The 24,234-nt window shown below is 43.7% G+C and overlaps 1 protein-coding gene across 21 annotated transcripts in view; it reads right to left on the reverse strand.

Annotated features, from left to right (window-relative positions):
• The window catches only part of FHOD3 (formin homology 2 domain containing 3), a 315,286-nt gene that overhangs the window by 51,325 nt on the left and 239,727 nt on the right, over positions 1–24,234 (reverse strand). For 9 of the 21 annotated variants that reach the window (XM_060282216.2, XM_060282215.2, XM_060282214.2 and 6 more), the window contains 5 exons: positions 22,730–22,864; positions 20,505–20,555; positions 16,439–16,653; positions 10,923–11,240; positions 2,201–3,093 (listed from right to left, as the gene is read on the reverse strand). In XM_060282216.2, coding sequence (XP_060138199.2) covers positions 2,201–3,093; positions 10,923–11,240; positions 16,439–16,653; positions 20,505–20,555; positions 22,730–22,864 — 1,612 coding nt within the window. The remainder of the gene's footprint in view (positions 1–2,200; positions 3,094–10,922; positions 11,241–16,438; positions 16,654–20,504; positions 20,556–22,729; positions 22,865–24,234) is intronic. The other 12 variants (XM_060282217.2, XM_088655946.1, XM_088655942.1 and 9 more) reach the window with 3 other exon arrangements.

Genomic DNA, 24,234 nt, shown 5'->3' on the forward strand with positions numbered 1-24,234 from the left:
TCAAGGCGCTAAAACTGAAGAAATACCAGAATTTGATATATTTATGCACTAGCTACAAAAGCACGGGGCTTTTTTTGATGTGGTTATCAAATTTAAGGACAAATTCCAATCACACTTGCAGAATCAAAGCCAGTTTTGGACAACCAAGGCACTTACTATGGTCATAGAGCAGGCATCCCCAAACTGCGGCCCTTCAGATGCTTTGGCCTACAACTCCCATGATCCCTAGCTAACAGGACTAGTGGTTGGGGAAGATGGGAATTGTAGTCCAAAACATCTGGAGGGCCGAAGTTTGGGGATGCCTGAATAAGAGTCTACCATCTTGAGTTGAGACCTCTTTAGCCCTATGCTAAGATATTTTGGGATGTCTGTCGTTGTTGTTTAGTTGTTTAGTTGTGTCCGACTCTTCGTGACCCCATGGACCAGAGCACGCCAGGCATTCCTGTCTTCCACTGCCTCCCGCAGTTTGGTCAAACTCATGTTAGTAGCTTCGAAAACACTGTCCAACCACCTTATACTCTGTTGTCCCCTTCTCCTTGTGCCCTCCATCTTTCCCAGCATCAGGGTCTACAAAATACAACTTCTCAGATGTTTAAAAGTTGTCAGCACGCGAGGCCTACAGCTGGCACAGGGAACCTTTGGTTCTCCAGATAGGGGCTCCAAGTTGCCCCCAAGTTTGAGGGGACCCGTTGCCCGTTGCATGACACCACATGCATTGCGTGTCGTGTGTGTCCGATGTTGCACTGTCTGGAAGAGGCTGAGCGCTCTAGAGGAGCCTGATACTGAAGCTGCCCTGTGCTCAGCTCCACGCTCAGTCTCCTGCAGCCCCTCAACACTGAGGGAGCCTGGCTCCCTTCCAACAAATACTGTGGGGGCCAAAGAAGATGCCTCAGTTCCCTAGAGCTGACATGCCTGCCTCCGGATGTTGCTGAACTACAACTCCCAAATTTCCATGGTCACTGGTCTAGAAAGACAAAGACTGGAGGTAGCTCTATGACACAGTTTACTAATAGGGTGTGTGTGTGTGACTGGAGCACATCAGATGGAAATCTGTCAAGTGGAATGAAATGCTTCAACGGTAGGCCCAGTTCACCTGCCACACAGTGAATGTTCACATTAAACCATAGTTTGCTTTAACTATGGCAGTGTTTCTCAACCAGTGTGCCTCCAGATGTTTTGGGACTACAACTCCCATCATCCCTAGCTAGCAAGACCAGTGGTCAGGAATGATGGGAGTTGTAGTCCCAAAACATCTGGAGGCACACTGGTTGAGAAACACTGAAGTATGGTTTAATGCAGGCATGTCCAAAGTCCATTTCGGGAGCCTAATCCGGCCCACCAGTCGGTTTAATCCGGCCCCTCCAGCAGTTTATTCCCTGGAGTAAAATCCTTAAACAAAGTCAACAACTTTAATTGGCCCTTTGGTCGGCCCTCACATGTGTTCACTTCATCAAATCTGGCCCTCTTTGAAAAAAATTGGGCCCCCCTGGTTTAATGTGACATGCGGACCAGGCCGTAAAATAAATAGATTGCGTATACAAATGGGGAATGGACACAGAAGGTTTTACAAACGACAACACATCTGACTTATTTCCTGCACTAGAGTTATTCCTACACTATACAAAATTATGTAGAAGTTAATAAATAATAATGATTTTATTATTTATACCCCGCTCATCTACTTCTACTACTTATTTAAGCCAAAGTAAAAATATGTGGTGGATTTGCAAACATCTTGCAGCATAAACAATAAACGATGAACAATAAACAACAGTTCTCAAATAAAATTAGTCATCTGCACAATGAGGCCTCAAAAACTAGAATCCAGATTCAGGTTCTCCTCTGCCCAAATCCAGAAGCACCTTTCACCTGTCTGTCCAAAAGGCCTTAAATGATAAAAGGCAAAGAAATTAGTAAAGAAAACTGAGGCTTCCTTTCTTCCAGTTTAAATCAACTAGAAAATTATGGTTGACTACTTGTACAGGTGTTGCACAGAATACTTGACTTCATTTAAGGAATCAAACCTATTTTGGAACATTTCTCAATAGCTAACATGGTCCGCAAGTTGTAAAGCAAAACTGTCTTAACTCTATTTGGAAATTTTGCAATAAGTCTTGGAATTATTTTATCATGAAGAGCTGGCGGATTTGGTTTAGACACATAAAATACGATCAAAATCAATGCAAATCAAGAGAAATACCTTGGTGACAGGAAGCTCCTTGGATTTAGATTCGAAGAGGTGCTCTAGTTTGGAAGTGTCCACCTTAATAGGCTCCAGTTTTGACCACAGGAATCCTTTGCAACGTTTGTTGTTCTTGCACTGCCACTCAATTGGCCTCACCTCATTCCAAAATAGACGGATTGTTTTTTTCTTTTTTAGAAAGGCTGGCTGACCTCTGGGGAGCGGGGGCGATCCTAAACCCTGAGGAATGCCAAAGGGGGACGGGGGTGCCAATAAATTACCAGAGGGTGGGGGTGGAGGAGGACATCCATAAAACAAGGGAGGGGGTGGAGGAGGCAAACCTAAAAAGGAAGGCGGGGGTGGAGGAGGGGGAGCTAAAGAGTCACCAGGACCCATTTCCACGTCCAAGATGTCCACATCATCCTCATCCCTTAAATCTGTAAAATCCATATCTTTGATTTTCAGTTCTCTGGGATTGGCCATGAGCTGGTCCCAAATATAGTCCGATTCGTTCTTAGGCTGCACTGGTGTTATTTCAGAGACCTTTTCACTAAAATCACTCTCAGGAAAGTTTGAGGTCTTGGCCAGTTCACCATTGTTGAATCTTTCTGCAAAGGCCTTGACGCTGCCCTGGTTGTCCAAATTCCCAATCTCCATTCTTTTGATACTTTCATCTTTGGCCTGTTTGGTAGCCTTCAGAACTGAGATCCTGCTGGCCAGGCTAGTGATGGAGTCTTCACTTGCCTCCACCACCACCTTTTCCTCCTCCTTCTCCTCCAGCTCTTTATCTTCTTCATCCTTGGGCTTCTTGTTATGGGCATACAACATGTCCAACATGAACCGCTTGTTATTGAGAATGTTGCCGCACTGGTCATTCACACCAACATCTTGAATGGTCTGTAACCATGGACCTGAAACCACACATTGAACGGAACTGGGTCAGGTGGTTGTTCAAATAACAATAACAGTAATTTTATTATTTATACCCCACCCATCTGGCTGGGTTTCCCCCAACCACTCTGGACGGCATTAAAATTTTCCCGATACAGAGTTGCCTTCAGATGTCTTTTAAAAGTCAAGACAGTTGTTTAGATCCTTGACATCTGAAGGGAGGGCGCCACTACCGAGAAGGCCCTCTGCCTGTTCATAAACGCATGCACAACAACATATGAAACTTGGAATGAAAGGGGCTGTCTGGGAGAGCTAGAAATAAAACTGCATATTCCTACGTCTTACATAATCTGGGTTTCGGCAAATCTTTCAGGTGAAAGGAATGAAAAAGAGAAAACTATGTATTTGACATTGCTTTTTTGATTTCATTAACAAAACTAAACTAAGCATATATGACTTCAGTAGCTTTGAATCTTTTGATGTCCCCCCAGATTTTTAATGGCCAACGTGTTGTTCTAAACATACTGCCATGGTAACTGTTCTGCGCATAAGTAAAAGGTAAAGAACTCCTCGAGAGTTAAGTCCAGTCAAAGGGGACTGTGGGGTTGCGGCGCTCATCTCGCTTTCAGGCCGAGGTAGCCAGTGTTTGTCCACAGACAGCTTTCCAGCTCATATGGCCAGCATGACTAAACTGCTTCTGGCACAACGGAACACCGTGATGGAAGCCAGAGCGCACCGAAACACTGTTTACCTTCCCACTGCAGCGGTACCTATTTATCTACTTGCACTGGCATGCTTTCAAACTGCTAGGTTGGCAGGAGTTGGGACAGAGCAACGGGAGCTCACCCTGTTGCAGGGATTCGAACTGCTGACCTTCTGATCAGCAAGCCCAAGAGGCTCAGTGGTTTAGACCACAGCGCCACCCGTGTTGTTCTAAACATACTGCCATGGTAACTGTTCTGCGCATAGTAAGCATAATCGCCTGGATGATAACTGAAAACTGATTGGTATCTTAAAGGTAAAGGTAAAGGGACCCCTGACCATTAGGTCCAGTCGTGACCGACTCTGGGGTTGCGCGCTCATCTCGCATTATTGGCCGAGGGAGCCGGCGTTTGTCCGAAGACAGCTTCCAGGTCATGTGGCCAGCATGACAAAGCTGCTTCTGGCGAACCAGAGCAGCACATGGAAACGCCGTTTACCTTCCCGCTGTAGCGGTTCCTATTTATCTACTTGCATTTTGACGTGCTTTCGAACTGCTAGGTTGGCAGGAGCTGGGACCAAGCTACGGGAGCTCACCCCGTCACAGGGATTCGAACCGCCGACCTTCTGATCAGCAAGCCCTAGGCTCAGTGGTTTAACCACAGCGCCACCTGGGTCCCTTTATTGGTATCTTACACTCAACAATTTTGGACATTGGTGAAGTTATTGAAAAAGCAAAGAAACACATTTGAAGTCTGGTTTTCCCAGCTGGATTGACAATTTCAGGCCAAAGTCCTAGGGAGGGCAGGTATGATGGTGCAAAGTGAAGCACTGTTGGTTGAGGCAAAGGGAAGTAGATTAGCGTGCTGCCGCTGGCAGTAGCCATCAGAAGGCCTTGAAAGGAGATGGGTGTGCCAGAGACTTTGGATCTGCAGGCTCCAAAGCCCTACAGATCCCTGCCAAAGGGCCTGATCCTTGGGGCCCTCTGCTGCTCTCGCTTCTGCCCTGCTTCGGATGCAGTGGTGCATGTGCTGCTGCATGCGCTGTCCAGCCCTTCAATACAATTGCTCTGCCCCTATGGCTTGCATTACTGGTGACAGCCCCACACAAACTGGTTTGTTCCTTTTTGTTCTGTAGCGCAACAAACTACTGAACTGTGTGTTGCAAACGTAACTGATTTCATAAACTTCACTAAAGGCTATCTGAATATAGTTGAACAAACACTTGGCCTGTTCCACTTTTAACTCTGCAATAATCTGGGGAACTCAGGATTTCTCCTGCACACATCTAGACATAGGTGGCAACGAAGGAATAATAATAATAATAATAATAATAATAATAATAATAATAATAATAATAATAAGGTTGCTCTCATCTTGTAACCACTTGTTCTTCCGGAATGGTTATGTACATTCACAGAGAACTGTTGGCCCAACCCACAGATTCAGATAGTTTCTTGCAATTTATTATTCTAGAAATTGGAGTACCGCACCTAGTCCAAATGCACAACTGAGAGAAACCATCAGCAGCATCAAAAATCTACTTATGCTTCTATCCGGAAAGAGGCAGACTCCACAGTGGGAGCAGGGGCGGGGTGGGAGAGTGCTAGAGTCCTATCTAGTCTAGTTGCATGGGATCAATTCCAATCTGTTACCTCCGAGGATGTGGACAGGCTGCTTGCAGGGTGAAACCCACCACCTGTCTCCTTGATCCTTGCCCATCCTGGTTAATAAAAGTGAGCCAGGAAGGGCTGAGTGATGGGCTCTGCAGAGTGGTGAATGCTTCCCTCTGTGAGGGAGTCTTCCCAGCCACACTGAAAGAGACGGTCATTAAACCGCTTCTTAAAAAAACATCTTTGGACCCGGCCGATATGTCCAACTATCACACAGTCTCAAATCTTGGGCAAGCGGGTGGTGTTGAACAACTCCAGGCATGCCTGGAGGATGTGGACCATTTGGATCCCTTCCAGTCGGGATTCAGGCCTCATCATGGGACTGAAACTGCCTTGGTCGCACTGGTCGATGATCTCCAGCGGGCTAGGGACAACGGTGAGAGCTGTTTCCTAGTTCTGCTGGATCTCCCAGCGGCTTTTGATACCATCAATCATGACTTCCTTCTGGACCGTCTAGAGGAGCCGGGAGCACTATTATACAGTGATTCCACTCCTTCCTCCTGGGCCGTGTCCAGAAAGTGGTATTGCGGGATGAGTGTTCAGACCCCTGGGCTCTCACTTGGGGGGTGCCTCAGGGTTCTGTCCTCTCCCCCATGCTTTTTAACATCTACATGAAGCAGCTGGGGTTTGCGCTGGGTGTTCATCAGTATGCGGATGATATCCAGCTCTACCTCTCTTTCAAATCAGAACCAATGATGGCAGTGAAGGTCCTGTGTGAGTGCCTGGAGGCAGTTGGAGGATGGGTGGCAGCTAACAGATTGAGGTTGAATCCTGACAAGACAGAAGTTTTGGGGGGACAGGAAGAGGGTGGGTGTAGGGGACTTCCTGGTCCTGAATGGGACAACTGTGCCCCTGAAGGAGCAAGTGCGCAGCCTGGGAGTCATTTTGGACTCACAGCTGTCCATGGAGGTGCAGGTTAATTCTGTGTCCAGGGCAGCTGTCTATCAGCTCCATCTGGTACGCAGGCTGAGACCCTACCTGCCCGCGGACTGTCTCGCCAGAATGGTGCATGCTCTGGTTATCTCCCGCTTGGACTACTGCAATGCTCTCCCTTTGAACCTGGGGCTACCTTTGAAGGTGACCCAGGAACTACAACTAATCCAGAATGCGGCAGCTAGACTGGTGACTGGGAGCGGCCGCCAAGACCATATAACACCGGTCCTGAAAGACCTACATTGGCTCCCATACTTTTCCGAGCACAATTCAAAGTGTTGGTGCTGACCTTTAAAACCCTAAACAGCCTCGGCCCAGTATACCTGAAGGAGCGTCTCCATCCCCATTGTTCAGCCCGGACACTGAGGTCCAGCTCTGAGGGCTTTCTGGCGGTTCCCTCACTGCGAGAAGTGAGGTTTCAGGGAACCAGGCAGAGGGCCTTCTCAGTGGTGGCGCCCTCCCTGTGGAATGCCCTCCCATCAGATGTCAAGAAAATAAACTATCCGACTTTTAGAAGACATCTGAAGGCAGCCCTGTTTAGGGAAGTTTTTAATGTTTGAAGTTTTATTCTGTTTTTAATGTTCTGTTGAAAGCCTCCCAGAGTGGCTGGGGAAACCCAGCCAGATGGGCAGGGTAGAAATAAATTATTATTATTATTATTATTATTATTATTATTATTATTATTATTATTATTATTATTATATCCTGTTTTAGAAAATTAAGAAAATTGATGAAAAATGTATTTAAAAATGGAAAAGCCCTACTCCCTCATATTGTTGTGCCCAGTTACTGTTTTTGGGCTTTCAATAAGTTCATATACACAAACAAAAACACTGTATTACTGAACAGTTCTAGAGCTACCAGCACAGGGAAATTCTGGAGTTCGAAAGCAAGGGAGCTATTGAATTTCTGAGCTTGCCTGGCCAAACTCTGGGAAGCTTCCTGACTAACAATAAGCCAGATTTTATGCAGACTCACTCTATAATCTATTTGCCTAAGTCCTAGACTCCAGGTCAATGCATTTTAGCTAATGGGATTTCACTAGATGCCGGTGTAATGAGGTTTTGCTGCATGATGCCAATGCAATATAGCCAATTAGATTAAGCAACATGAAAGTAAGGGCAACACTTTGTGCCCTCAATCTGTAAATTTCTGGGTAAAAATAGACTGGGGGGATGGCTCTCAGCAGCAACAAGAGAAGCAGGCTAACTGCTATCAAAGTCATGAGCAGGTACTAACAGGCAGTATAAAAAACAGGGGAAGGTTCGGGGGAGAGCTTTCGTGAAACATTTCGTCTTCCCCAATGGCACACATCTTCAGCTAAAACAGCTTGCTTGAGAATTTCTAGCTCAGCTGTACTCAAAACACCCATTTGTGTTCATGAAACCCCAAAAGATCCCCATTTTGGGCAATTAGCTCCTTTTTCTTTAGATTCGGTTTATTGAAATGTCTGAACACTTAACAAACTGAGGAAGGACAGAGGAAACTGAGTCTGTTCCCAGTCAGCATCTGGGAAAAATAAAAAAAAGTCTCAGGACTTCCCCAAAGGGAATGAAAGCCTCAAAACAACTCAGAAGGGAAGTCTCTTATCAAGTACAATGGTACCTCGGTTTACAAACTTAATCTGTTCCAGAAGTCCGTTCTTAAACCAAAACCGTTCTTAAACCAAGGCACATTTTCCCTAATGAGGCCTCCCGGCACTGGTACCCTTTGGCTTCTATTCTTAGACTGAGGTAAAAGTTCACAAACCGGGACACTACTTCCGGTTTTTCAGAGTTCGTAAACTGAATAGTTTGTAAACAAGGCTGTTCTTAAACCAAGGTACCACTGTACAGTGGTGCCTCGCTTAACGAATGCCCTGCTTAACGAAATTTCCGCTTAACGAAAGAATTTTTCGAGCGGAGCTTGCCTCGCTAGACGAATGTGTTTTACGAAAAATTCGTCTAGCGAATCGCGGTTTCCCATAGGAATGCATTGAAATTCAATTAATGCGTTCCTATGGGCAAAAAAAGAAGTTGAAAAAAATTCAGTGCATTCCTATGGAATTCGCTAGATGAATTTTTCGCTATAAGAAAAGACCCGTGGAACGAATTAATTTCATCTAGCGAGGCACCACTGTATTTGTTCTTACAACAATAGTGATACGAACATCTTGCTCCCCTTTGCGGCTCTCCCCAACACACTGAGAGGGAGCCCCTAGTTTTCAGCCTGCTAAGAAGCTGGTGCAGGGTGAGGGCATTTCAATTCATTTACAACTCAAGATTAATTTTGGACCCATCTCCCCTTTCATCTCCTCATTAAAATGAGTAAAATGCCTTTCTAGAACCTGCCCTCTTGCGCTCTTGTAAATGTCTCCTTTAGTATTCTCAGTAGCGTCTGCTAAGAGTGACAAAATCATGCCAATCTATTTTAATCCTTTCCCATAACTGAGGAGAGCAAAACACAATACGGGAAATAAGCAGGCCCGGCTCGCCCATTGACTCTATTGGCGCAATGCACCACGGCGCCTGGGCGATCAAGGGGTGCTGAGGGGCGCCCCAGCAAGTGGGGGAGCTTCGCGGCGGCCTCCCTTTTCCCTCCACCAGCCGCGCCGCGAGAGCAGGGAGGGAAGCGAGCGGAACAGGGGCACTAGGACCCTATTCCACTCTGCAGCGCCAGGGTCCTCCCTCACCCCGGTGCTGCGTTTCATTGGTAGAGGTGACGCCACATGGCAGCACCTCTACCAATGAAACGCAGCGCCCTGTTGGCGGGAAGGAACCCGGCGTGGCCCGGCCTGCCCAGGCACCCCGCTCCACTGGGAGAAGGGAGGAAGGCCACGCGTAGCAGCAGCGCCCCCTCCCCCACTCAATCCGGCGGCATCGGACAGGCAGGCGGCCTCTGGCACAGCGCAGCCCTGCTGTGAGGTGCGGGGGCCACCGTGAGGCTCCTGCCACCCGGCACGCCAGGTAAGAGTTCCCCCTTTTTTAAAGAGTGGGGGGGCGCGCCCGAGGGATCCCTGCACCAGGGCGCCCGATGACCTTAAGACGGCCCTGGAAATAAGAGTCAGAAAATTCTCTTGCAAAACCAAGGCACCATCTCATTTTTCTTATGGGGAAACTTGGGTTCTTGGGCCAGTTCTGGCTGACCATGAACTTCTTCCCATTGCCTGGCCTTGGTTTTAGAAAGGTCAGACCCATGAAAAACATACTGTAGTACAAATGTGGAAACCTGCATGCGATGCAGATGTCGAGCAACTCTCTACTAACTATTTCACTCCTTCTCATACATTCAGATCCTTACAAAAGTACAGAAAAACGAAACCTTAATAAGAATATAACATCCTTTGGGTATGTGTCAAGAAAGAAACAGTCCTTTAAAAAGGACAGTAACTTAATCATAGTCTAGGACTTTTGTAGGGTGGGTTTGGACACTAGAGTCCAAAATGTGATTTTCATTTTCTTGCATAGCTTCTAGAGGGTGAAATATTTTCTTTCCCATATACCTCTTGGGCTGCATATGCTGCATGCTGGAAACATTTAAAAAAGAAGTGCCTGCCAAGGTTACACACATTCTACATTGAGAAAAGTGGAAATCTGCACCTAATTACTGCAGCCCCATGAAAGTGAATGTGAATATCCGATGATCTGATAAAAAGGATAGCAGAGAAAACAAGGAGAGGCACTATTGATACTCTTTCCTATCTCCTTAGAAGCAAAGCCATCTGCGATTGTGATTTCACTTTGAACCTGCTAAGAGTGACCACTAGGGACGGAAGAAGCATCGTGTGGACAACAGCCCTCCAAACACAGCAATAAGTTGTCAAACAGTTATTGCAGAGTTGTCATTTTTTTAAAAAGGGGGGGGGGAGTCTGATGCACAATATGTTCTGTATTAAGTTAATAGCATGGAATCAGGAGAGATATATGATAGCAAGGAAGGCACCAACTGAGTAGGGAACAATGATGAGCCCTCCCGCAGCGCCATATGCAAAAGCGCACGAATCTCTGAGCCTTTCAATCAGAAGCCACATGCAATTATAAGCCAGGTGTCTGTGATTTAAAGTGGGGAGCAGTGAACGGTCATGCTAGGATCTGAAGTAATACGCAAACGGATAATTCAGGGAAACCTATGCTTCTGAAAATGGCAAAACTTCTTTGGCAGACAAGTGTCCCAAACATGCAGCATCACATTTCAACAAGGGGGAAATAGCAGGGAAGGTTTTCCACAAGTCTAGACCCTCTCCTAAAGGTGAACTTAAAAGGAGTCTTTGAAATGTGAATAATGGCTGTTTTTGTAACAACATTCTAACTAGTAAGGAAACGTCAAGAACACTATCCCCATGGAATAATGTCTTTTAATTGAAGTTCTGATTCTTCCGTGAGTCTGCGCAGAAAACCTCTACTGAACCCTATGCCCAAAATATCGAGGAACTGAGGCTTTAAATGGAGGGCATACTAGTAAACAAAAACAGATCAATACTTCTCTTACAACAAATGTTAAAATGAAGCTGATGTTTGAAAATTACAAAAAAGGGTAAACTGTTATGCAGAAAATACTTCACTTTACCAGTTTCATTGTCACTGGCCAACTTTTCCTCCCTTTCCTCCCTCTCTAAAGTGCTGCTTGCTGAGGATATGCTGGATGCAGAACAATTGTCTTTTTCATTCACTTCTTCATTCTGCCTCTCCTTTTCACTTAGTATTGCACCTTCTTCTGCCTCTGGCTCTGGACCTTGCTCCACTCCGCTTCCTGGCTCCACCTCTGCAACCTCTACTTCTCGGGGCGTTTCTGCCCCCTGCTCCAAGTCTGCCTCGTCTTCCTGCTCTGTTTTTGTTTCTGCCTCTGCCTCAGGTTCTGCTTCACATTCAGGTTCACTGGCACTCACTGGTGAAAAGAATAATGGAGAAAGATTCACTTAAAAAAACAGTGTTTCGTGCTTCGCACAGACAAGTGAGTTCCATCAGCCTTCATTTCTCCAAGTGAGTGAAAAGAGGAGGGTGTCTCGGTCTCGGTGGGTGCTTTTAAGAAATGGTTGAGCATGGCATTCGCAGGGCGGAGGCCATGAATAGCACTTGAAGAAGGGCCCTGATCATGAGACACACCGGAAATCTGCCATTTCCTGCTTGAATAAAGTTTGGTCAAATTTAAGGCATTTATAAGTGTGTGTGTGTGTAAAATTTCAACAATATAGGTACAAATATTTAATAATCCCGTCTACACCGGGTGCTAAAAGGTTACGAATGACTCCAAACAAATGATTCATTTTTGGTTGCTGTATGCAACATATTTAGAGTGACTGATTTTTCATCTGTTTACACATAGAAAGGTACACATGTGTTAAGTTTTATTAGAGCAGCACAGCTTGGAAAGGGCAGTGCCATGCACTGAGTTGACAGCAAGCATATGTTTCCTCATGGCAATTTATTTTGGAATAGCTACATAAAACACTGGCGCTGGCATCTGGCACAAATCTAGCTTCTAGCTGTTTGGCAAGTGGCATAACTTTGTCTCTTAGCTGGCATCTGACACACATTGTCGATTATGCAGTTGATTTCCTCCACTTCATTTGATCGCTGACAGAGTGAAATTTAGTCATCATTTCCAGCAAAACCAGCAGATTTTCACATGCAAGATTTCTATATTATAAATGTAAAGAAACTAGAAGGCACCCACAGGTATTCACAACAAGCAGCTCACAGTTCTCAAAGACAGAATGACCATGCAGAAGTGACAGAAATGTGAATAGGTATGTTAATTTTGTGTAGTTGTGAAATCACCTCTTGGCTAAACTATGATACAGCTCTAGATTTTTCCTTCTGACCAGCCCGGCAGTTCTACCTTTACAGTGTATGCAGTGTCAGAACGGAGACTGCAGTGATCTTTCCTCTTCTGATGAGAATTCAGATGACTCGGAAAGGAAGAGAAAAGGAAAGGGGGGTCCAACCTAAACAGTGTAACTTTATAGTGGAAAAATGGGGACCACCTGAAAAATACAACACTAAATAAATTATTTAAGCCATTAGTAGGCATTTGGGACACACAAGGTATTAGGAAGTTCTCCTGCACAAATCCCATTGAGATGAACTAGAAGTGAGCAAGAGCACTGTTTTGAGGTTACTTCTGATTAATTATGTCCTGAATCTCTAAAGCATGAGTAGGCAACCTAAGGCCTGGGGGCCGGATCTGGCCCAACCGCCTTCTAAATTCGGCCCGCGGGCGGTCCAGGAATCAGTGTGTTTTTACATGAGTAGAAGGTGTGCTTTTATTTAAAATGCATCTCTGGGTTATTTGTGGGGCCTGCCTGGTGTTTTTACATGAGTAGAATGTGTGTGTTTTCTTTTTTAAAAAAATGCACCTCTGGATGAATTGTGGGGCATAGGAATTCGTTCTTTTTTTTCTTTTCAAAATATGGTCCATCCGCCCCCCAAGGGCGGTGGACTGGCCCCCTGCTGATAAAGTTTGCTGACCCCTGCAGTCTAAAGGGAGGTCAGAGCATGAATTTCTAATGCCATGCAACAAAGTCTATCTTCAGATTTTTCAGCAACAACTCCTGAGAGGTAGATGACTATTAGGGAAAAACATTTTGTGATTTGACATATCTTCTTAATTTTCTACCTCTCAAATGAATTGATTCATAGATAGATATAGATATGAGCTAGTATATCAGCAAAATTCAAGTTCACCATGTAACGGCAATGTAAATAACAATGCCAATTTGAAATACAGCGGAAGCTGTTCATGGGACGACCCATGAACACAGAACTTGAAGCTTTTCTGATTCTAGCAAGATACACAGAAGGTCAGATTACCAGAGCTACATCCAGTGATGGGGGGCATGTTGCTCTTCAGATATTGTTGGATTCTAACTCCATTCATCCCTGGCCACTGACCATGCTAGCTGGGCTGATGGGAGCGAGAGGTCAATAACATCTGAACAGTCCCATGTTCCCCATTCCAACTGCACACTTGTGATTGCTAGCATTGGTGGCAAATTCTTATTTGGAGGAATTCAAAGTAAAAGCCCTTTACTGAACAGAGCTTAGAATATGAATTCCCTAAATGGGAATTTGCCAACATTACTAGCATTTCAGGCTGATTCTAACCGAATCAGACCAGAGTTGGGTCTGACTCGAAATAGTGTGAGGTTATATAAACTTGGGGCATTTATTGACAGGGACAATGGAATTCAAGTTCTCTCTGACCCCTAGAATTGAATCAGGAGGCAGAAAAATCTAGACTTCTGTCCTGCGGTGTGTTTCATCGCCTCCACCACATGCAGCAGTCCCAAAACTTGCCAAGTCCTCCCCACTATGAATTTCAAACTATGAATTTCACAGTCTATGAATGGAGCCAAATTCTACCAACGGATCACCAGACGCTGGGGACAAACAATAATGGAAAGCTACCCCCTTCATGACCTGCTTGTGAACTTCCAAATGCACCTGAAAGTTGGGTTACTACATAATCTTTTGTCTGACCCACCCTTCACCTACAATTCCCATCAGCCCCAGAAATCACAATTGGTGCTTAACCTGACCAGGTATGGGAAGGCTGTTCAGACCCATTTAGGAGTTCCCCCATGGGAAAAAACTGCTAACATGTCACACAGCAGCTGTATCCAATACGTCTGTCTATCCATTCATTCATTCGTCCATCCATCCAGCTATACAGCTTAACTGTAGCAAAAATTCTCAGTGTGCCGCAGCCTTTCAAAATAACAATGGATATGTAAGTGCACCTCTCCAACATTCAGATGGGAGTTGTAACCCTTTCTGAATCTGAAATATTCACATTCATTCAAGTGAATAATTTTTGCTGGGAAACTAAAATCAACAGGGTTTTGTTCCTTGTAATTAAGCCCATGACAGCAATTTCAAGGCATGGACCATCTGCATTCGGAGATCTTTACAGAGATGGATGTTACCCGTAACGTTTAAAGCATTTGCTGTCTTTATCTCATTCATCTGTGCAAATTTCCACAACCTTGCTCAGGTGCTCCTCTGGAAAAACCCTAAACACCTGCCATCTGCTGAAAGCAACTCCACACCTCAACCACAGAGAGTTAGCCTATGCACCTGTTATAAATCTATTCCCCACACATACCAAAAGAGCTCCATTTTATAATGTAATGTTTGGAAGGAATTCCAGAGACATATGCGAAAATAATCATCATAAAAGAGATAGTTGCTCTCCATGCAGAGATTTGAAAAATCCTAATCATAGCTGCCAAGTTTTCCCTTTTCTCATGAGGAAGCCTATTCAGCATAAGGGAATTTTTCCCTTAAAAAGGGGGATAACTTGGCAGCTATGATCCTAATGGAAGGGGGAAATGAGGTGAGGTTTTTTGTTTTTTAGCCTGACACTGGGTTTGAATAACTGCCATTCTGAATAAAAGTGATTTCACAGATACACAATCTTTGTAGGAACTCTCCAATACTGAGAAAAAAAATAGAAACCATGCAAACTAAAATCAAGTTTGCCAGCAGCACACCCTAAGTCAGCACACAATAGCCATTCTCCCTTTAAATGGTAGTTCTTTAACAGCATGCTTCAAGCAACAGCAGCCGATAAAGCCAAGGTGCTCAAGTCATAGAGGCATCATCAAGTCAAAGTACATGAAGGGCTGTTAGATAGATCTTGGAGCAGTTTTGTTCTGGGTTGTACCAGGGGGTAGGACTTGAACCAACGAGCTCAAATTACAAGGAAAAGAATTTAGACTGGAAGCTTGGAAGATCTTGCAGGTGGTACAAGCTGCTCAACAGTGGAAGAGTCTGCCTCAAGAGGCAGTAGACTCTCCTTTGTCAAGAGATTTCAAAGTAGAGATTGGATGGCTACCTGTTGCAGTGGATTTCCTGAATCAGCGGGGGAAGACCTTTAATGTACCAACTCTATGATATAGTGAGAACTGGCATTCAGCATGCACCGGCCCCAGAAATATCCATGCATCATAACAGATGAAGTATTTTCAGGATTTTATTCCCGTCGAGGAAGAAGTTAACAATCTTACCTTCAAGTACAGAAGTCACATATATAGACAACGCATCCATCAAGATTTCCAAAGAAACTATGCAAGATGCTGATCATGTGCATAGACCAGCCAAAAATGAGTATTTTTGTCCCACGGACCTCAATGGGAAAGACTTGGGCATGTGCTTTAACTCATCATTGAAATAAATGTGATTTAACAGTGATTAACTTGGGCTAGATAATGCTTCTGATTTCTTAACTTTTTAGCCACAAAATTGCATTTGGTGTATTATAAACCTATTAAGAGTTCTGTGATACATCTAAGATTGTATGCATGCCACGCCCACCAATAAAAACAACTTTTCATCTCCGCTTTCCCATTCACTCTTGCCTTGCCACTTATTTTGGTACCAAATCATCACAACTCTTTCAGAGATCCCTTAAGCATAAGAATAAGATTAAGAACAACAACAACAACAACAACAACAACAACAACATTTTCATCCCATCTTTCCTATTAAAAAATTAAAAAGATGATTAACAATAATTTAAACCTAATACATATAAAATACAAATTCAGGAACATTCAAATTGGGATGTGTACACAGGAGTTTGCCACTTTCCTGTCACCAATTTTGAAATTCTCAAGAGTTTCAAAAGCAGCTTGGCTCTTGGGGTCAAGGGGACAAGACGTTAAAAACCATCCAAGGTACACACATGGCCTAACATAGGCATGGCTATTCCAAGGTGCAGTCTAGCTAAAATGAAACATTTTAAGTCCCCCATGCTTAAATCTCCCATTGAAGCCAATTCATCTAACTTGTTTAATTTTAGCTGGAGCACATACTTTTCACATACTTTTAGTGTTTGGACTTTGTCGGCATTGATATACCAGGATCACACCACCAAATCAGTGAAATCAGAATAGCATACCAAATTTTGCCATTTGTTTGTAAGGTATCAAACCTTTATCTAAGCGAAAGGATTGACAGCAAAAAGATACCAACATTTTATGAAAGTGCGATACCTTGAAATCTCTATTGATGTATCTGCTTAAACAATTGAGAAGCAATTAAGAGATGCCAATTTGCCCTTCAAAGTTCATTGGCACTTACCTTCTGAGATCTGAGATGCCCTGCGAGTTGTCACAGGGGACTTTGGCTCCTCCTGAGAATCTGTTGAAGTGGGGCTAGCAGATGTCGGGATCGGAGAGGTTGGGACTGAAGAAGAGCTCAAGTTCAAGGACAAGTCACTCTTGCCCCTACATAAACTGCGACTTCTCAGCTCCTTCTCATACTCTTCAGCTGCCAATTTCTCCAAGTATTTGTATCTGGAAGTCAAATTCCAAAGGGGTTTCGTAAAGAAGGAGAAAACGTTTGCTGATGCTTGTTTATAGCTGAAGCACCTGCGAGGAAAGTTCTGACTTCCTGACACATGAGGTACACGGCGAAACTGACTGCTGGGCTAAACTTTGGTGGGAGGGGTGGGGCGGGACAGAAGCCACCAGAGCAAGAGGGGGGGGGAGACAAAAAAACAAGCCAAACCCAGCGACGTTTATAGTGCTGATGTCGAACAAAAGGATAATATTAAGCAGTCTTCAGATGCTGCACTTTGAAGAAAATTGTCTTCTTCCCCATGGAAATATTTACAAGCTCTTCCCTTTTCCTTCACAAAAATGTCTCTCGGATCCCCAAATGATAAAAGACCCAGTCCCAGTCTTGCTGAAGGGAAAGGGGAGGAAATTTTAGTGCCTCGCAGGAAAATAGATCTTTCAGAAAATAATACCACTTACAAATGTTTGGACTAAAAACTGTCTGAGTCTCTGAACCTGCTTCTATTTGCTCCAAGAGCAGTGCACTGGAATTCACTTTGTTCTCTCGAGAGTCTACAATGGAAACTTTTTTTTTAATTCTAAAAGATTTCTCGGCCGGACTCAAGACATTCAATAGCTTGGATATGACGTCACATATAGTTTATTCATCAAAGTCAGTTGAAAAGAACAAAGATACATCTGTTTTGCATTTTAGGCAGGCAAGACTTGCTAACTGTTTATTAAGACCAGCTACCAATCATATTCGCCATACAATTCTTTATATGTTCAGACCAAAATAGCTTCGTGAATATGTGTGTCTTCCAGATGTCTGCTAATTTTATCCACCATTATTTGCCCACGGAGTACATTAATGAACGCAGATGTAAAAGCAGGCTCCTGACTCGGTTTGCCCGACTCAGAAGTGAACTGCTCACAAAGGTGAATCAAGACTAACTTCCTGCATCCCTGACTCTGTGTTTGGCTTCAAATATCTGACTGCACTAAGCATTTCATAACAATATGAAATGGGGCAGGATAGAGACCTTACTTCTGCAAAATGCTGCATTGTTTCTCAGATTCACAGCATCTTTTCCCTGAATCAAAACTGGAAGCATGCTTCAACTTCACACCTGAAATGGTTTATAGTGTGAAAGAGTAAAAGTTACCTGGCTCAGAGGACCTCACCTCCCATGTGTCACTGTTTGAAAAGAGGTACACACTGACAAGAGACTAATGCAGAAATGCAAATGCAATGGGAAACCTCCCCTGAGTGTCGGCGATTCTGCTGCATCTTGCATTAGGAGGGATTGAATGATCCAATCGCGCCTAATGCAGAGATGGAGTAGATTGCCAGAGCTCAGTGGAAGCTGACTGGAAAGCAAGATGAGGGAATCAAGCGGATGCACAGCATGCAGTCTCCTTCTTGGGGTGGATGCTTTTAGGAGCCAATATAAACAAGGAAAGGTTGCGCTAGTGAACATTCCACCCAGTAAGGATGAGGCTGCCTTGCCACCACCCCCGGGAAATAACAGTGTCTGTTATTCAGTAAATACTAAATTATGTATATAGTCAATACATGCAGTTTCAAGTGCACAACCGTTACAGATACAAAGATATCTTTCATAAATATTATGCCGCATGCAGGGTTGCAGGATCTAGTTTCAAGGGTGTACAGAACCATTTCCAGTAACATAGTCGAGCTTTTTTCTCAATGTTAAGAAATTAGGGTTCCATGTGATGTAGAAGTGCCCACAGATTTTGGAAAGGGATTGTAAAGGATGGCTATAAAATAGGAAATACTTCTTGCATTTATACACAGCCAGTTCAATAGATTGTGATTCTCTATGCGAGCCAAGCTGTTACCTAAATAAGGCATTATCTCCCAGATGAATAGATGGATTCATAAGTGACAACAGGTAGTGGGGATTTGTAGCCTATTTGGGCTGAAACTCTGGTTTGGAATCGTGGCTGCACTGCTACCCGACTCTTCTGTATTGTACTGCCACCTGTTCCCTCCCTTAGTAGGTTAGAAGAAAACCATTCCAAGGGATGGGGAGGAGAGGGCTGCATATGCTTTGGCACATTTGGCAAGAAGGTCGACCACCATTTCTCCGAAGGATCGCTTATCTAAAACTTGGTGGAGCTGCAAGGAAATGGGTTGGCTGGCATCCATCTGTCTCAGGAGACAATGGATGACTTCGCCTTTGAGGGTGGAGTCAAACTGTTGTAGAGCTGCAGTGCCTGCTGTGGCTGTAGAGACCTGTAGTGAAAGACATGTTTTGTTGCAGCTGGGGCAGATGGAAGTGCCCGCTTGTGATGCTGCAGGTGCGCCATGTCAGTTCTTCTTTCTGCACTCTTGCCAGCAGTCATTCCTCCTCTGGTCACTGCTATGGATGCATGACCTGACTGATTGTATCCAGCCTCTGTTTGTCTTTTGGGAGGTTGCATTTTTAGGTATTTTTTTTTCAAATGGTATTTTGTACTTCTGGAAACCTTGGGAATCTCCCAAGCATGTTTATTTTATTTTATTTTTTAATAATTATTTTTTATTAAGGATTTTCTTGAGTTACAAAGGTAGTGCAATGTCTCACCCCCCCCCCAATGTATCATTTTTACACATCAATTTTACTTGTTGAGACATTATGAGGAAGGGGGGAAAGAGGTGGGTGGGATGGGGAGTTGGGTGGGGTGGATTGCCGATGTTTCTGTTTTTCTTGATATGTGTAAGGGGTTCGGCGTCAGCGTCGTTTGTGCAGGTTCTCTGTTGTTTGTTCGTGCTTCTTTGTTTGCGAGAGAGATCGGGGTTCCTCGTAGGATGTGATTGTTCATTTGTGGTTGGCTGTGATGATCCTTGGTTTCTTGTGTGAGTGGGGAGGGAGGGTGTTTTGATTAGGTTAGCCATATTGATTTGTATGCTGGCGGTAAGTTTTTGTCATTGTCTTGTTGGGCTGTATAAGTGATGAAGGGGAACCATATAGGGGTGAAGGTGTCTTCTGTTTGTCCCCGTGTCAGTTTCAGCTTACTGGTTAGTTTTTTCGAGTAGGGCTGTTTCCCATACAACTTGGTACCATTGGTCCATGTTTACTCCTGACAGGTCTCTCCAGTGTCTGGCTATGATGTTTCTGGTTGCTGACAATAGGTGGATTATGAGTTCTTATCTCCCAAGCATGTTGATACCAAACCTCTTATTTCTCAAATCTTGTCACCTGACTTCACTATTAGAAGGAGTGATGTTTGGACACCGGCATAGGGTGAAGAATGGGGAACATATGCAATGTGTGCAACATGATCAATATGTTCTATCTATTTAAAGAGGCAGTCATGTTAGCCTGTCTTTATGCAAATGATACTATAAAAATTGCAGGTAGCATTTTGCTCTCGTATTATTGAGGCTACAGTGTGTGACTTATTGCCGTAGAAGCTCTCTACATGGGCTTCTCAGTTTCTCAAAACTCAAAATAGAGTGCTGTCCTTCCTTTGCCTTTCCAGCCATCCGAAGGTCTGGTGGAAGTTCTGAATCAACTCTAGCCTCCAAAGTCAGCAGCCCTCCCTGGCCACTTATTTTGCAGATTTCTCTGCTATAGGCTTCTTGTGAAGTAGCTGAAAGTCCTGGCTGACAGTTTCAGAAGTCTCTTTCTCTCTCTGTGTGTGTGCAACCCATACAATTATTTGTTACATGCCCATTATCCAGTAATAAACACCTTCCTTTTTCATGGCTGTGCTTGCCAGAAGGAAATAGCACGTGCATTTCTGATTTAAGCCATTCTTTACAAGTCTAATTGGAAGCATGTTTACAAAACCATGCATCTCTCAATAAATGACATAAGAAATGTAAAAAGAGGAAGCCAAAAACAGTGTTAAGTACCGACCTCTCTTCTCTTGCTTGTCTTAGCTCCTCTCTTTTGTCTAGATAATTACGACTATGAAACAGAGGTGCATAAAGTTACAGGGGAAATAACTTAAATAAAAAGCAGAAAAAGAAAAACATAGCAAGCAGTGAAAAGAAATGAAAGCAGCTAAAGCAAAAGAGATCAGATTAAAATACATTCTTTGATAAAAGAAATCTGTGGTGATGGGTGTGATTTTTAAATGTCAAGGACACATTGCCACACACACTTCATTGGCACTATGCTGATAACTGATGTTTTTCATAGGAGAACATGTCATAGAATCGTGGTGTTGGAAGGGACCCTGAGGGTCCTCTAGCACAGCCCCCTGCAAAGGATTGAACCTGTGACCTTGGTGTTATAAGCACCATGCTCTAAGCAAATGTCATTAAGTCTCCAACCTGCATCAAGATTTGACCTGAGCTCTATGTCTTGTGAAAGGTATCAAGATTCATTCAGGTGAAAAAATAAGAAAATAAATATCTTATAAAAATCACACACAAAAAATATTTGTTCAGGTGTACAGCCACCATAGAAATGGCAACAATTAACGCTCAGGTGTTTATTTCATGAGGTGATGCTAAAACCAATCTGAGATTCTTTCCAAAGATTATGTGAATTACACTGTGGGGGGCAGTCTTGAGAATCCATTCTTAGATAGGTGACAGTTAAAGGCCTAGTTCTCACTAACTTATTGTCCGGCTGACACCCCTTCAGATACCTCCATACAAAAATATTCCCTTTACATAGAAGATGACCATTTCATTAACAGGCCAGAGGCTGGGGACTCTTTTGCCTCCTACTGACTTTACTTGACTTGGTATGTTATTGAGCTTTTCTGTTTCATTACAGAACCAGCAAATTATTTTTCTCTTTTGGAATTTATTAGGGCATAATCTTGCACTATGTTAAGCAAATTTACACATAATGAAAAGATGGTGAAGCAGGTCTCACCAGTTGAACACATTTAATCCTATCAATGTAATAGTGATTTTTCTGCCAAGCAAATTCCATTATTGGGAAAAAACCCACCCAGCAGCATACAGTAAAAACCGATTTTTCATGTTTTTAAATAAGCATTTATCTGCATGTGGTCACAAACAGCTTCTGAAGTAATTAATGTGTTTCAATAGATCTAAGAGAATTGACAGTGGCTTAAAAACTGTGAAGACAATGTACCGTATTATATATAATCGACTTTTTATTTTGTTCTGTGTATATTGCAATTTTTGTTGTTGCTATGGCCTGTTGGGAAATTCCATTCCACCTTTAGTGTAGACATGGAACTGTTGCGTGTCATATGTCTGTTTACATACCAGCACAGATTGCTGGGAACTTCCGTTTGTGTATAGCTTTCGAGTTTGAGTCTCTCTCTGAGGAGACGAAGGAGAGGCAACATGTTTTCTTTGTCCTGATTTATGCTTAATAAATCTGCTTGTTATGATGCTTTCACAAGCCTCCTCACGCTGCTCTGCTAATATAGTGTACTCAGACTTTTGAAGTCTGGGTCGCTGGTATATCTCGCACCAGAGATCGGGGGATCGTCCAGCATGTCGGCTGGAAGGGCATGATCCAGCTGGGGGCTAGCCAGCTGGCCTCTCAACCCCCTCTGGATGGTGACATGGCCGACACAAATAAAGTTTCATTCATTCATTCAGGTATTACCCTGTGAATCACCCTGAGACCTGCGGGTATAGGGCTGTATACAAATTTAAGTAATAATAATAATAATATTTCAACTGACTCCAGATACTCCAGCTAATTGACAAGGCTACAGGGATTTAAATGTATCAAAGCTATGAAGAGCAGTATTTTATGAAATGCACTTCATACTGTGTACTCTGTGACTTGTGGGAATGGAAACTGAGAAATAACCAGACAAACAGGTGGTTTATCACAGGCATAGGCAAACACGGCCCTCCAGATGTTTTGGGATGATAATTACCCATCATCCCTGACCACTGGTCCTGTTAGCTAGGGATGGTGGGAGTTGTAGTCCCAAAACATCTGGAGGGCCGAGTTTGCCTATGCCTGGTTTATCAGATGCCACAATTCCAAATTTCTCTTCATGTGCAAATGCAGGTCAGCGTGGAGATGCTACCATTTAGGAAGACGGATGGAAGGGTTGCATATATTGAACACGGCAAATGACTTTTCAACTCTAGTTATATTAAGATAACAAATCATGAAATAATTTTCTGTCTTACTTGAACTTGTTTCTTTCTTCCCGCTCTATCCTTTGCAGCCTCTCCTCCCTCTCCTGACGCCGCCTCTCTCTTTCCGCTGCCAAAGACTCTTGGTGCTGCCGATACGACGATGTAAGTAGACCACCCAAGGACGGCCTGCAGACCAAGGAGAAATCACATTGCTTCATATTTTTCAGTACAATAGCTTTTCACCGGTCTACTTTTTCTCATTCTAAATATACACCCTTGTGCAAATTAATTGAAACAAACAATGTAGTTTATTGTACAAAGCTCACATATACGTGTACAAAACTCACATATACATACATTAGTAATGGATATGACCTCCGCTATTTTTAAGCAGCATTTGATCACCATTTGGCATGGAGTCTACTAGTTTCGAACAGTTACTGTTGATTTTCAGATCCCTGTACCACACTTGAATCAGCGCCTGAATGAGCTTCTCCATAGTCGTAGTCTACAGCACAGAGTCGACTTTTGCATATAGCCCACAAATTCTCAATGGGATTTACGTCCAGGGAATTCCCTGGCCAATCAAGTACCTGTATTTGCTGCTCTGAGCTAGAGAGTTCCTGAAAAACGTCTACTTCTGCTTCATTGACTATGCAAAAGTCTTTGACTGTGTCGACCACAGCGAACTATGGCAAGTTCTTAAAGAAATGGGAGTGCCTGATCACCTCATCTGTCTCCTGAGAAATCTCTATGTGGGACAAGAAGCTACAGTTAGAACTGGATATGGAACAACTGATTGGTTCAAAATTGGGAAAGGAGTACGACAAGGTTGTATATTGTCTCCCTGCTTATTTAACTTATATGCAGAATTCATCATGCGAAAGGCTGGACTAGATGAATCCCAAGGCGGAATTAAGATTGCCGGAAGAAATATCAACAACCTCAGGTATGCAGATGACACAACCTTGATGGCAGAAAGTGAGGAGAAATTAAAGAACATTTTAATGAGGGTGAAAGAGGAGAGCGCAAAATATGGTCTGAAGCTCAACATCAAAAAAACCAAGATCATGGCCACTGGTCCCATCACCTCCTGGCAAATGGAAGGGGAAGAAATGGAGGCAGTGAGAGATTTTACTTTCTTGGGCTCCTTGATCACTGCAGATGGTGACAGCAGTCACGAAATTAAAAGACGCCTGCTTCTTGGGAGAAAAGCAATGACAAACCTAGACAGCATCTTAAAAAGCAGAGACATCACCTTGCCTACAAAGGTCTGTATAGTTAAAGCTATGGTTTTCCCAGTAGTGATGTATGGAAGTGAGAGCTGGACCATAAAGAAGGCTGATTGCCAAAGAATTGATTCTTTTGAATTATGGTGCTGGAGGAGACTCTTGAGAGTCCCATGGACTGCAAGAAGATCAAACCTATCCATTCTGAAGGAAATCAGCCCTGAGTGCTCACTGGAAGGACAGATCGTGAAGCTGAGGCTCCAATACTTTGGCCACCTCATGAGAAGAGAAGAATCCTTGGAAAAGACCCTGATGTTGGGAAAGATT

This window comes from Zootoca vivipara, chromosome 12 (assembly GCF_965207765.1).
Source record: "Zootoca vivipara chromosome 12, rZooViv2.hap1.1, whole genome shotgun sequence".
NCBI lineage: Eukaryota > Metazoa > Chordata > Lepidosauria > Squamata > Lacertidae > Zootoca > Zootoca vivipara.